Below are 11,858 nucleotides of genomic sequence, written 5' to 3'. Positions count from 1 at the left end.
CCTCAGGAGATTATTTTGAAAAGCTGAACCTGATAGTGCTGCAGACAGAGCTGCAGACTCTGCTAAAAACAACTGCCTTTGATTTTCACAATTTGCACTAGTGGCTGCTTCAATTATAACTATGACTTGTAATAAACGCCTGACCTCCCGACTTAGCTGTAACAGTTGAAAATATTTACCTTACATGGGCAGAAAACCTACAGGGCAGAAGGGAGAAAAAAAAAAAAAGAGGAAGACATATACATAATGTAGCTGTGACATAACCACAAGAGTGACAGCAAAAGCGAGCATATGAAGCCCATTGTTTTCATGTTGGATTCTTTAGAAATATCCCAGATTCTATCTCAGGAAAACTCTGAAGAAACTAACATGGACACAAGGATCAGATTGATTGTTTTCATTTTTGTTATAGCCTTTTGTTATAGTCAGAAACATCTCAAGAGAAGGAGAATCATTTTAGCTGCTAGTGACTTTTAACTCAGCAGAGAACAAGAGCCTCAGCTTCTCTTAAAAATTAAAGTAAACACACACCTCAAACCACACAATTATACATGGTTTCATACTGGGGGACTTGGCAGTCTGCTGCACACCCTTTTAAGAAAAAAGCCTCTAAAAGGGAGCAGATGCAGCAGCCTTAAAGCATCTTGGAACATGCAAGACAGACAAACTGTCTCTTTTTGTCTCAGCAAGAATCTGTGGGTTTTTTTCCCGCGGAAACTCACCCAAAGTAAAAAAATGCAGAATCATGAGAAAGCTAGCATAAAATACATCAACTCCACTAGAAGATTAAGCATCAGTTTCTGATAAGGTGTCTCTTCTTCCCTGCCTCTCTTCAGCTGAGAAATTTCTGTTCTGGCTGTTCCAAAATTGTTTCCTTAAAGGAGGAGACACATTCTCCCACCAGGTATGCTAAAGAATACCCGAAGTAAAAGACAGGAATAGAAAATAAGAGCATGTGCAATCATTTTGCACACGTAATCATGTGCATTCTGTACCTGTAAAACAAAACCAAAACTCGACAGAAAATTATGTTGCTGGAAATTCCTTGAACTTAAGTTTTGTGTCCAAAGTACAAGGGCTGTGTTTGACATTTCCTTAAAATTCCTTGTGCTGGCTGACTGCAGCATCTCTAAGCAAGTCTACTGCAAGCACAGTTATTTAGCATCTATTTATTATATTTAATGGCTTTGTTACAGTCCACTCTACAGCCAGGAAGCCACAATATTGCAGCTAAAGTTACATAGCTGGTCGTCTTCATTTCCTTCTTGAACTTGCAAAGCAGCAAAAATCAGTAAGAAATCCCAATGTCCACAAGTACCTGAAGAAGTCTTGGTGCACTAACTGCTACAGGCTACAAGTTGCCAGAGACTCCTTGACAAGCAGAAATTCAGCCAAGTGAAAGTGATTCTAAGAGGTAAGAACCAACAACAAGTTCACGTGCCCAACATTCCTTCTTATGGACAAGCCTTTTGAGTCATCGTGATCCTCTTATGTGTGGCAGATACATGCTCTCACACACAAATGTGCCAAGTGGCTTCTGACATCTGTCAGGTGGTACAGAATAGATCCACAGAAACACAGATACTTCGCAAAAAAATAAAAAAAATTTTAAAAAATCATTTAAGAGAGATATCCTACAAGGAATAGAAATAGCTCCTTCTTCAGTGTTTCACAGCACAGAATCCAAGAGACTAGAAGAAGTCTGTCTAGAAAGCTGCCTGGAGGAGAGGGACCTGGGAGTGTTGGTTGACAGCCAACTGAACATGAGCCAGCAGTGTGCCCAGGTGGCCAAGAAGGCCAATGGCATCTTGGCTTGTATCAGAAACGGCGTGACCAGCAGGTCCAGGGAGGTTATCCTCCCTCTGTACTCGGCACTGGTGAGACCGCTCCTCGAATACTGTGTTCAGTTCTGGGCCCCTCACCAAAAGACGGATGTTGAAGTTCTGGAACGAGTCCAGAGAAGAGCAACAAAGCTGGTGAAGGGGCTGGAGAGCAGGTCTTATGAGGAACAGCTGAGAGAGCTGGGGTTGTTTAGCCTGGAGAAGAGGAGGCTGAGGGGAGACCTTATTGCTCTCTACAACTACCTGAAAGGAAGTTGTGCAGAGGAGGGAGCTGGCCTCTTCTCCCAAGTAACAGGGGACAGGATGAGAGAAAATGGCCTCAAGCTCCGCCAGGAGAGGTTTAGGCTGAACATTAGGAAAAAATTTTTCACAGAAAGGGTCATTGGGCACTGGTGGAGGCTGGCCAGGGAGGTGGTTGAGTCACCTTCCCTGGAGCTGTTTAAGGCACGGGCGGACGAGGTGCTAAGGGGCATGGTTTAGTGTTTGATAAGAATGGTTGGACTCGATGATTTGGTGGGTCTCTTCCAACCTGGTTATTCTATGGTTCTAAGAGTAAGAATAAGCAGCCAAGCTACAAGTGCGTCAGGACTTTGGTTTGGCACCATCACTTAGCTTTGGTGGAGATACTCCATTCATGGGGCAAAAGCCAGACCTGGTGAGAAACATTGCATTCAGCTCAACAGCACCCACCTGATTAAGCTTTTATCAGTAAGCAGCCTGTAAGCCATTACTTAGTTTCTAACACATTAAATGTTTAATATTGCATATATTAGGAATAAAATCTTCCCAAACACATAAAAGGAAAAGTGTTCACTGCAATTGTAAGCACAGTGACATTTTGCCATGTGCCAGGCATGGCATACATTTTCCTTAGGCAACAGATAAGTTTGCTATGCTACCTCTATAAGAGGAAAATCTTCCACTCAGTATCTTATCAATAACTTTGCTGTCTTCATAGACATGGGATGACAATAGCCAGGGGCACACCTAAAATCCTTGGATTTTAACATGAACTGCTAGAAAGCATTTTAATTGGAAAGGTTGCATAAGAGACTTCTGAATGTATAACCAGCTACATGTCACCGTTTCAGCAATACTCTCATCAGAGGTTATATAAAAGGAAGACAGATGCTTTCCAGCGATAGACCCATCTGCCTTGCAGCAGACCCGCCTGCCTTGTAAAGGCAAAGCCAATATCCTCCAGGCTTGTACAGTAGAAACACAATCTTGCAATGCATAGCTGTGGGAAGTAGGAGACCAGCCTGTACTTACCACCCTTCCTTTTGTAGGCACACACTGCTCAGAGCTAGAAAGCAGAAGGTGATAAAAAGTGGGGTGCTTGTGAAATTTCACCAAACAAAAATGAGACATTCCAAATTTCATTATTATGTTGGTTGGCTGCTTTTTTCAGTCTGAAATTGAAAAATGTACATAAACCAAAAGACGCTCAGCATCTTCAATTCAATTTGAACAGTAAATTGAATTTGGTCTCTCTCATCCCAGATTAGTATCCTAAATCTTAGTGCGCTGTGACGCAAATGGATGGATGAATGCTCATTACTCGCTTTCCTATGCAGTAACAATCTTGATCAGGGAAGCTTTCTTGGCGTTAAATCCAGTACCTCCGCTGGAAAAGATTTAGCTCTGATGTATTACTATTTTCCAACAACAAACAAAACTTTGTCACTAATCTCACAAGCATTTCTAGCAACACAATAAAGAACAACTTGAAGTAAGACTTCACCCCTTCTACTCACATCTCGTCTCTCCATGTTTTCCATTAACGGATTATGTCTCTCTTGTATTTCATTATTGAGATGAGGGAAAAATTCATTCTATTCCATATTGTCCCCTGTTATTTCCACTCCAATGTCTTCAACATATTTAAACATAAATCCCAGGAGCTTCTAGGTCTTAACTCCTAATAAAGCAAAAGAAGAGTAAAAGCCAGTCTCAGGACTTTGTGATAATTATTCCTTAAAACCCCTGTCCATTCTTAGATTGTCTCATAGAAGTAACCAAGTGATTTACTCTCCTTCTGGAAGTACAAGGAATAAAAGGAAATGCAACAAATATTTTTAGAATTTTATTAATTTTAACAAAAAAATGCAAATTACAGGGTGGCCAGTTGTTTGGAGAGGATCCAGACACATTTAAATGCCCACCGAGAACATTTAACAAACTATGTACAAGTATGTCAGCCATCAACTGCTGAACACTAATCAATGTAGTCAAAATCTTCTGGTATTCCAAAACTTTTGTCAATTCTGCTCTCTTCAAATCCAAATTTACGTTTGGCCCAGGACTTTATTGAAAAGATGTTATCTGTAAACAGAATGAAAAATGTTCAGTTTTTAATGTTTAGGAAAGCATGAATTACAGCTTTGGCTACAACAAAATCCTATTTGCGCACTCTGTGTGTGTATAAAAGAGGTGCGTAGTGGAGAACATCCTTATTAAGTCAATTTAAAACAGAAAACAGGAAGGGTTTGCTAATTACATAGTTTTACTGAGTACTAAGTAAAATACATCATCTTTTTTGAAGGTTATCTTGCTCCTTTTCTATGAGAAGACTGAAAGCTACAATTATAGTGTAAGTCTTCTGTAGAGTGCCAAGGAAAGTATGAATATGCATAATAAGTATTTTATAGCTTCTTTTTCAACTAGACACCTACTGTGTGACTGTCTACAACTGTGAAAATCAGATTCAAATTAACTAAGAAGTCCCTTCTAGTCCTGCACATGTGTTCAGATAACGTACAATTTGTTTGAAAGTTTAAAAAAATGACATTCATGTAGCTTTATTTCAGTCAGCATTTCTCTTTAAGCATCACATTATTTTAGCATATACATTCTCTTCAGTGTAACATTTTTCACTGAAGTACTGATTGAAACTCACTACTTCATTGCTAACATACATAAAGTGCAGCATTCTTTAAAACAGGAAGTGTTTTCTGTGTCTGCACACCTTAAAAGTATTTTCTTTTCTCTAACCATCAGACACTAGGTTTTAAAACTGTCTTTTCAGAAGAAAAAATACGCTACAGCATATAACCTAATTGTCTAATTAAACAGCAAAGTGCTTTCTACAGGCTGCAGCACAGTTCCTTTAACTCTCTCAAGACCTTGAAACCAACAGCCTGTCACCAACAAAGCCCTGACAATAGTACTCCACGAAGTTATTTTCAAATACATAACTTTATTTCCCCACATGCAGAGAACAATCCCATGCTAAGGAAGATATAAAATTATAATAATCAAAAGATGATATCCTGCTGCACTTGGCCTAACCAATGGTAGTGAGCAGTTCATCAGTAGCAGATGAATTCTAAACAAAAAAAATTGAGAAACAATATTCCAACTAACTAAAGAAGTAAGGACACAGATAATGCTTGCTTTGCAAAACAGAAATACATAGCAAAGCTAAGCAACAGCAGAAAATTAAGTTAAACTTCTATACATTTGTTATCACAGTAACCTTTCTGAACAATATGCAGCCGTTTTCCTCCATGTCAAAGCTGATGAATTAGTTTTAGAAATACCTACCTTACATAAGTATCTGTCATATGGGAGGAACAATAATGTTCCACAAGCATTCTCGTAAACTTTCTGAATACCTGGACACCATAATTTCTGGTCTCTTTCTATTAATATTTTTTTCATCTTAAGATATTTTAACTCAGCCAAGAAAATGAGCTGCAGGTTTTAACATGATGTGCAAGAAAGCACCAGAAAAACAAATATGTTATGTGCTGTGAAGTATGTTCAGTAACTAAACTGAAAAATGTAATTTTTTTTGAATCATGATAGTTTATCAGCAAATTATATTTCTACATGTTTTTATAAGTGAGGGCATCAAGTCCTAATCAAATTTAGAACTCTTCACAATTACTAGGTCTTTTAGCTTCAGACTAGAGCAGTTTCAGTATGGTAAGCAATATAAATGCATACACACCAGTCCATCTATTGGCTGCCTCCTTGGCAATTTTGTTTGTTTGGCCTGAAATAGAGAAGAAAAACAAACATACAAACAAGCATACACCAGAGTAAAATCAAACAACAGTCAAGGCACAGAGATTAAATTTTTATTGAGATCATTTTCAGATAACCACAGAATACAAGGAAGGTATTCTACTGCTTCCAAACCCTTCTTTTTTATGATTTTAAGGTTCCAACAAGCACAAAGCTAAGTTAAGGAAAAATGGGAGCAAGGGAACATAAAAGACACCACATGAACTATGAGTTATTGAAGTGAATTTTAAAATAAAATGATCCTAGTTTGGTTTGCCTGGGGGCTTAATTGTCTGTACCAAGACTGGAACTAGATATATGACCTGAAGATACTAGAGGCAACTGAGATGGAAAATATTTTATAATCCTCTGTATACATAAGTAATCCATCACATGAGTATGCATGACCGTATATAGATACAGAAAGCGACAAGGGTAGCAGTCTATCACATTAATCTAGAAGTTTATCATATAGCTCTAGAAGGTCTCTTGGGCTTTGAGAGCCCCCTCAATGAAATAAGGACAAAATAATGCTCTTGATTATTAAACTTGACTTCCCTTCCTTACTACCATTACTATTACGTATTTAGATTTGGAAACTACCATTACTACAAACAGCTTTCATATAGTTTCCATAAGGCTAAACAGTATCAAGAAAGATTCCTTAGCTTGCCTTGCTCCCATTAAAATAAGTACTGAATCAAATCAAGTTGGTTGGTTTGCAACATGGGAATTTATCAGAATCATTATGGTTCTCACACCTACATATAACTTAGGTATTCCCAGTCAGTCTTGTTAGTACTAGCGTGATAATAGTAATTCGCATGGTCAGCACGAAATTTGTCTCCAGGGGTACTGAGAAGTGAATATATGATTAGGTATCCATTGTTATAAAGATTATTCTTCAGGCAAAACTAAATTATGTTGAAAAAATCATTTGCTAGTACACAGGAAGAAAAGCACTCATTATTTTACCCTTGAAACTTCAATAAAGTGATCTGAAAAATATTTTAATCAGAGTAAAACACTGTTCCAAAACCACTGCAGTTCCTGTAAGTGGCTTACAATTAGAAAGCTTGAGCATGGCGTGAAGAAAAACAAAACAGAAAGATGAGCAAAAAAGGGAATGGGTGAGAAGATGATATTTTTGCTTGTTTGCATGCACCAGAAATTCAAGTTATTCCTAGCTTGAGAGAGATATTCCTTATTTGCTTTGCTGACTGCATGTTGCTATCCTCACTTGTTCAGTTCCATGACTAGCACCACTGATGACATACTGGTAGGCACTTGAATGATACTTTCCCTAACACCACATAAAGCAAGCCCAGAGTAAGGGCTTGCACTGGTCAAGACCTTAAATGTGTTACCTAGGACATTTCACTCATTTTTCTGAAACTCTAGAGAAAAACTTGAAAGCTGCATTTGACTCCAAGTAATGAAGTTTGAAATGAAGCAGGGGAAGTAGTAAACTACATGGATACAGAGCTGCAAGGTGACAGCATCCTTGTGGCAGGTGTGCCAACCTAGTCCACAGCATCTGCTAGGTCTCAGCAGAAACCTCTGCTTTCCTTGAAGAGCTGATGTGCTGAGCCCCGTGCTTTGGCATCACACAGTAGCTCCAAGTTCCTAAAGCTTTCAGCACACAGCCCTGTGCTTTAAGCACAGTGACTGTATGGTAGAATGCATTAAAAAAATAGCGGCAGCATGGTGTACTTGTCAGCCTTAAAAAGTTGCTTATGCACGTTAAAATACACAACACGTAATCGTATTTTTAAAATACAACTTTTCACCTCTGACAAAGAAAAGGTTGAGATGACCTACAGATACAGGTTGCGCACTGGGGTGGTTAGAACGATGGTGGCTGCCTACAACCAAGCCCTGGCTAGAAATGACATCACGGTAGTAAGAGCAGGAAGCTATAACAGGGAAATCTCACAATACACAGCACCTTCAGTGACTTAAATAGCAGAGAAGTAACAAAAACCAACCAAACAACAAACAAATAAACAAACAAGAACTCCCGAGAGTAAAATTTATAGAAGTAAAATGAAGAAATATTTCAACCGTATAATTCTTTCCATGCCCCACCTGGGACTGATTACAGACAGGCAGCAAAGAGTCATGGTGGAAGTGTGGAAGGATCACAAGTGGAGGCAGAACTTCAGGATGGGGAAGGTGACATTCAAACAATCTGGCTGAATATCAGAAGAAGAGGCTGCCTCGGTCCTTCAGAGGCTGGGAACACACATCTCCCACATTACTCTGCTGCCAGGGGGATCAGGGCTGGGGAAACAAGAGCCACTTGTAAAGCCTCGGGCACGTGCAGGGAATGCATTCACAAGAGGCTGGGATAAGCGCTTGCTGCTTGTGACTTTCCATTTATATTGGCAGAACCACATGCTCATGTACACAACAGCACAACAGGGATGCAGGTATGGATTTATTCTGCCACACTGAAAGTTGCTTAGACAGACCATCAAGCATACTGTATCTGTGGCAACACCAGCTAGCCTGGCAAGCTGCAAGGCACACGCATGTTCCTCATGTCCAGCCTGAGCAAGCTCATGCAAACAAGACAGCTTGCACTGTCTTTCATCACCAAGTGAAACTGTCACTGCCACTGCTGCAGGATGGCACCGCAGTTTACTTAACCACTAATTCCTGCACTTAAATTTTCCTCTCACGTTTCTTTTTATAATTTGGGGTGAGGGAAACACACTTCATCCATTCTCCAGAAAACACTGTCATCCCCACAGCTGTTGCCACGTGGCTATGGGTTAAGCAGTTAGCTATCTGAAGGAATCTGCACCTTGGCTACTTTCTGGAAACCTTCTATACTTGCTTGTTCAAACTTTCATTGGTTGCATCATCTGTATGTGAACATGCCAGGAGGATGAGGGAAAGGAGGAGAGTAAAACAGATGTACCTCAGACACACCTACTTTATGTATTTAACACAAGAGTCATGCTATGTAGAATCATAGAAAAATTTGGCTTGGAATGGACCTTAAAGATCATCTAGCTCCAACCCCCCAAGCCATGGGCTGGGACACCTCCCACTAGACCAGGCTGCCCAAAGCCCCATCCAACCTGGCCTCGAACACCTCCACGGATGGAGCAGCCACAGCTTCCCTGGGCAACCTGTGCCAGTGCCTCACCACTGTCATGGTGAAGAAATTCCTCCTTATGTCTAATCTAAATCTGCCCCTCTCGAATTTATATCCATTCCCCTTTGCCCTATCACTACAAGCCTTGGTAAACAGTCCCTTCCCAACTTTCCTGTAGGCCCCTTTCAGGTACTGGAAGGTCGCTACAAGGTCTCCTTGAAGCCTTCTCTTCTCCTGGCTGAATAACTCCCACTCTCTCAGCCTGTCCTATGGGAGATGCTCCAGCCCTCCGATCATCTTTGTAGCCCTCCTCTGGATCCATTCCAACAGCTCCATATCCTTCTCATGTTGAGGATTCCAGAACTGGACACAATATTCCAGATGAGGTCTCACAAGAGACAAACAGAGGGGCAGAATCACCTCCCTCGACCTGCTGGCCATGCTTCTTTTGACTTCTGACTACCTATTCTCTAGCTCCACAGGATCATACAGCCATTGGTCTCCTGGCTTTTAGATTGCACTGAAAAAATAAGTTAAAGACCTAAAGAAGACAATAGCATGGGAACTTAAAAATGTATACACTAAAGAAGAATCAGGACACAAACTGTGTGAACTGTAAAAAAGAGAAACTCAGACAGTGCTGAGGGCAACTGGCTAGTTGCCAAACCTACCACAACCATTGGTCCCAAGCTAGGCTGGAGTCCTGCTGATCCTCCTGCTGACCACAGCTGCTCTACCAGAACTTGTTTTTTGGCAGCTACTAAATAGTGCTCCAGTGGCAGCTGTGCAAGACAAAGAAAGGGCCAAATGTGGAGAAGAGGTGAGCAATACACGACACAACATATGTTCCAGATGGTCTCATTGCCACTATTAGGCTCTAGTTATGCTCTACTTTTTATCTATGCATTTGCACATAGGCTGACAATATATACAACTGCTGTCTGGAAGCAACAGAATAATCCATTTGTTCTGGACATTACACATTTGTTTCACCAATTCGTGTGACAATGCATCAACAGACTTTCCTGCTCCCAGGCCTGCAGGATACAAGTCATTCCCTTGGCTGACACACACACCTTTATCCTCTGCTGACCAGTTTCAGGCACACTTGGCATTTTCTAAGCAGGAAAACAGAAGCTTGCATTCTCTCTCCTGAACCTAAAAAAGCTATCACTGTGTGTGCAGCAATGCAGGGCGTAGGAACAGCATGGCTTGCTACACTAGTCTGTTGTGTTAGTAAAACAGATCTAGAAACATGCCCTAAACAGTGAAAGACAAAGGGTCAAAGAGTTTTTTTTCACAACTCCTCATGGAAGTCTCTTCTTCCTTCAGCCCCAGGTATCTCTGAAAAAAATGCATAGAACTCAAAAAGCCCAGATTCTGGGATCTGAACCATTGTCCTAAGCATCTGCGATTGTCTTTAGCACAAGGACAACCTCCTGTATACACTTACGGGAAAGCAAGGGTAGGGAAAGGGAGTCCCAGAAGCAATGAATGTCTAAAAAGAAAGTGAGGGAGAGCTGGAAACAAGCTTTTTAATGTAGGGGAGTGACATTCTACCAGTGACCCACAGGGATTCAGGAGTAGAGACCAGAAGACAGAGCTGACAAAAGGGTGTGTGGGCAGCATCAGGAGGTACAGTAAGCTGCCTTCTAAAGCAAACAGATAGCACCTGGTCAGAAGCAAAGTCCAGCAGCACAAAAATGTTAACATAGCAATGTTTCTGAACAAATCTGAACTGGCAATACATACTGGCTCAAACCTTAGCACAGTCAGGCCACATTGTTCCTGATCTGACTCAGGAAGCCCTACAGTCATTCTCTGCATATTGCAGAACTATAGCCACCTCTTTCCTTTCCTCCTTCCCCCAGATTCGCTCACTTTTGCCCTGGAAGGGGTGGTGATGGGAATTAAAGGTCCTAGTTGCATTCTAAAATGGAATGGCAAAAACCTGTTGAAGTCTCAAGTATTTCCACAGAGTAAGAAGACCACTACATGCCTCACAAATACAATCTAGACACTCCAGGAAACTAAGTTAGTCTTTCCATTAGACTTTGGACAGTTCCACGTGTGAAAATCAACTGCAATAGCAACAAACACTACCATCTCCTCATAAGCATTTTCCAAACTTACCTTCAGGTTCTTTAAAAAGGCTTTTTGAAGTCTTTCATCTATCATTAAAGTAACATTAAGGAAGCAGTCACTGAACAATATTCAAAATCAGTCTGTAAAGGTAACATATCCCAGCTCCAACAGCAATACTAAAACCATCTCAACAGCCAGAACCAGCTCACAACCACCTACAGACTTGGAAATTAAGAAAAAGCTGTAGCTTTCTTTCCTCTGCTAGCTTCTACTCTGGCATTTTCAGGATAACCTTAAGGATTATTTTAAGTACTGTTTTCATGTGTAAACAAAATTCTCAGGTCCAGAAACTTCGATTTCTATGGAATAACAAAAGTTACGTATATTGATAGAACTAGCACAATTTGGTGCCAGTTTTGATCTGCTATAACTAATACCACAAGAAAATTGTATCAATTTCCTCACTTAAAAGATGCATGACGGCAGAAAAAACTAGCATCTTTTCACAGAGAGAATCACTCATCAACCTTTGGGATTGATAGCAGATACATGCAAAATACAACTGCATTCAGCATGTGCTTGAGGGAGTAATTTTACAGTGTGAATCACAATTCTTCCGTAAGAAATGCAGACAACAGCTGCAACTGTTCTCACAGGCCAGTGAGGATTACTAGCCCAAAGATTGAGAATCTCTTTCATGAAACTGGTCAGGGTAAATTAATTGCATTAAGTGGATTTGAATCCCAGTAATAATTCTGCATCCACTTAGACTGAATTTAAGAATGAAAAAGTGGCAACTACCATAAAAACAGTAT

The 11,858-nt window shown here is 40.4% G+C and overlaps 1 protein-coding gene across 5 annotated transcripts in view; it reads right to left on the bottom strand.

Annotated features, from left to right (window-relative positions):
- Nucleotides 1-3,931: 3,931 nt before the first annotated feature.
- The window catches only part of MND1 (meiotic nuclear divisions 1), a 44,127-nt gene continuing 36,200 nt past the window's right edge, over nucleotides 3,932-11,858 (bottom strand). For 3 of the 5 annotated variants that reach the window (XM_069855729.1, XM_069855731.1, XM_069855732.1), the window contains exons 7-8: nucleotides 5,797-5,841; nucleotides 3,932-4,166 (exon numbers count right to left, since the gene is read on the bottom strand). In XM_069855729.1, the coding sequence (XP_069711830.1) occupies nucleotides 4,060-4,166; nucleotides 5,797-5,841 (152 nt within the window). In that variant the 3' untranslated portion in view covers nucleotides 3,932-4,059. The other 2 variants (XR_011337359.1, XM_069855733.1) reach the window with 2 other exon arrangements.

The sequence above is a fragment of the Phaenicophaeus curvirostris genome, chromosome 4 (genome assembly GCF_032191515.1).
Source record: "Phaenicophaeus curvirostris isolate KB17595 chromosome 4, BPBGC_Pcur_1.0, whole genome shotgun sequence".
NCBI lineage: Eukaryota > Metazoa > Chordata > Aves > Cuculiformes > Cuculidae > Phaenicophaeus > Phaenicophaeus curvirostris.
Note: the sequence above shows the minus strand (reverse complement) of the source record. Positions and strands in the feature narration are given on the sequence as shown.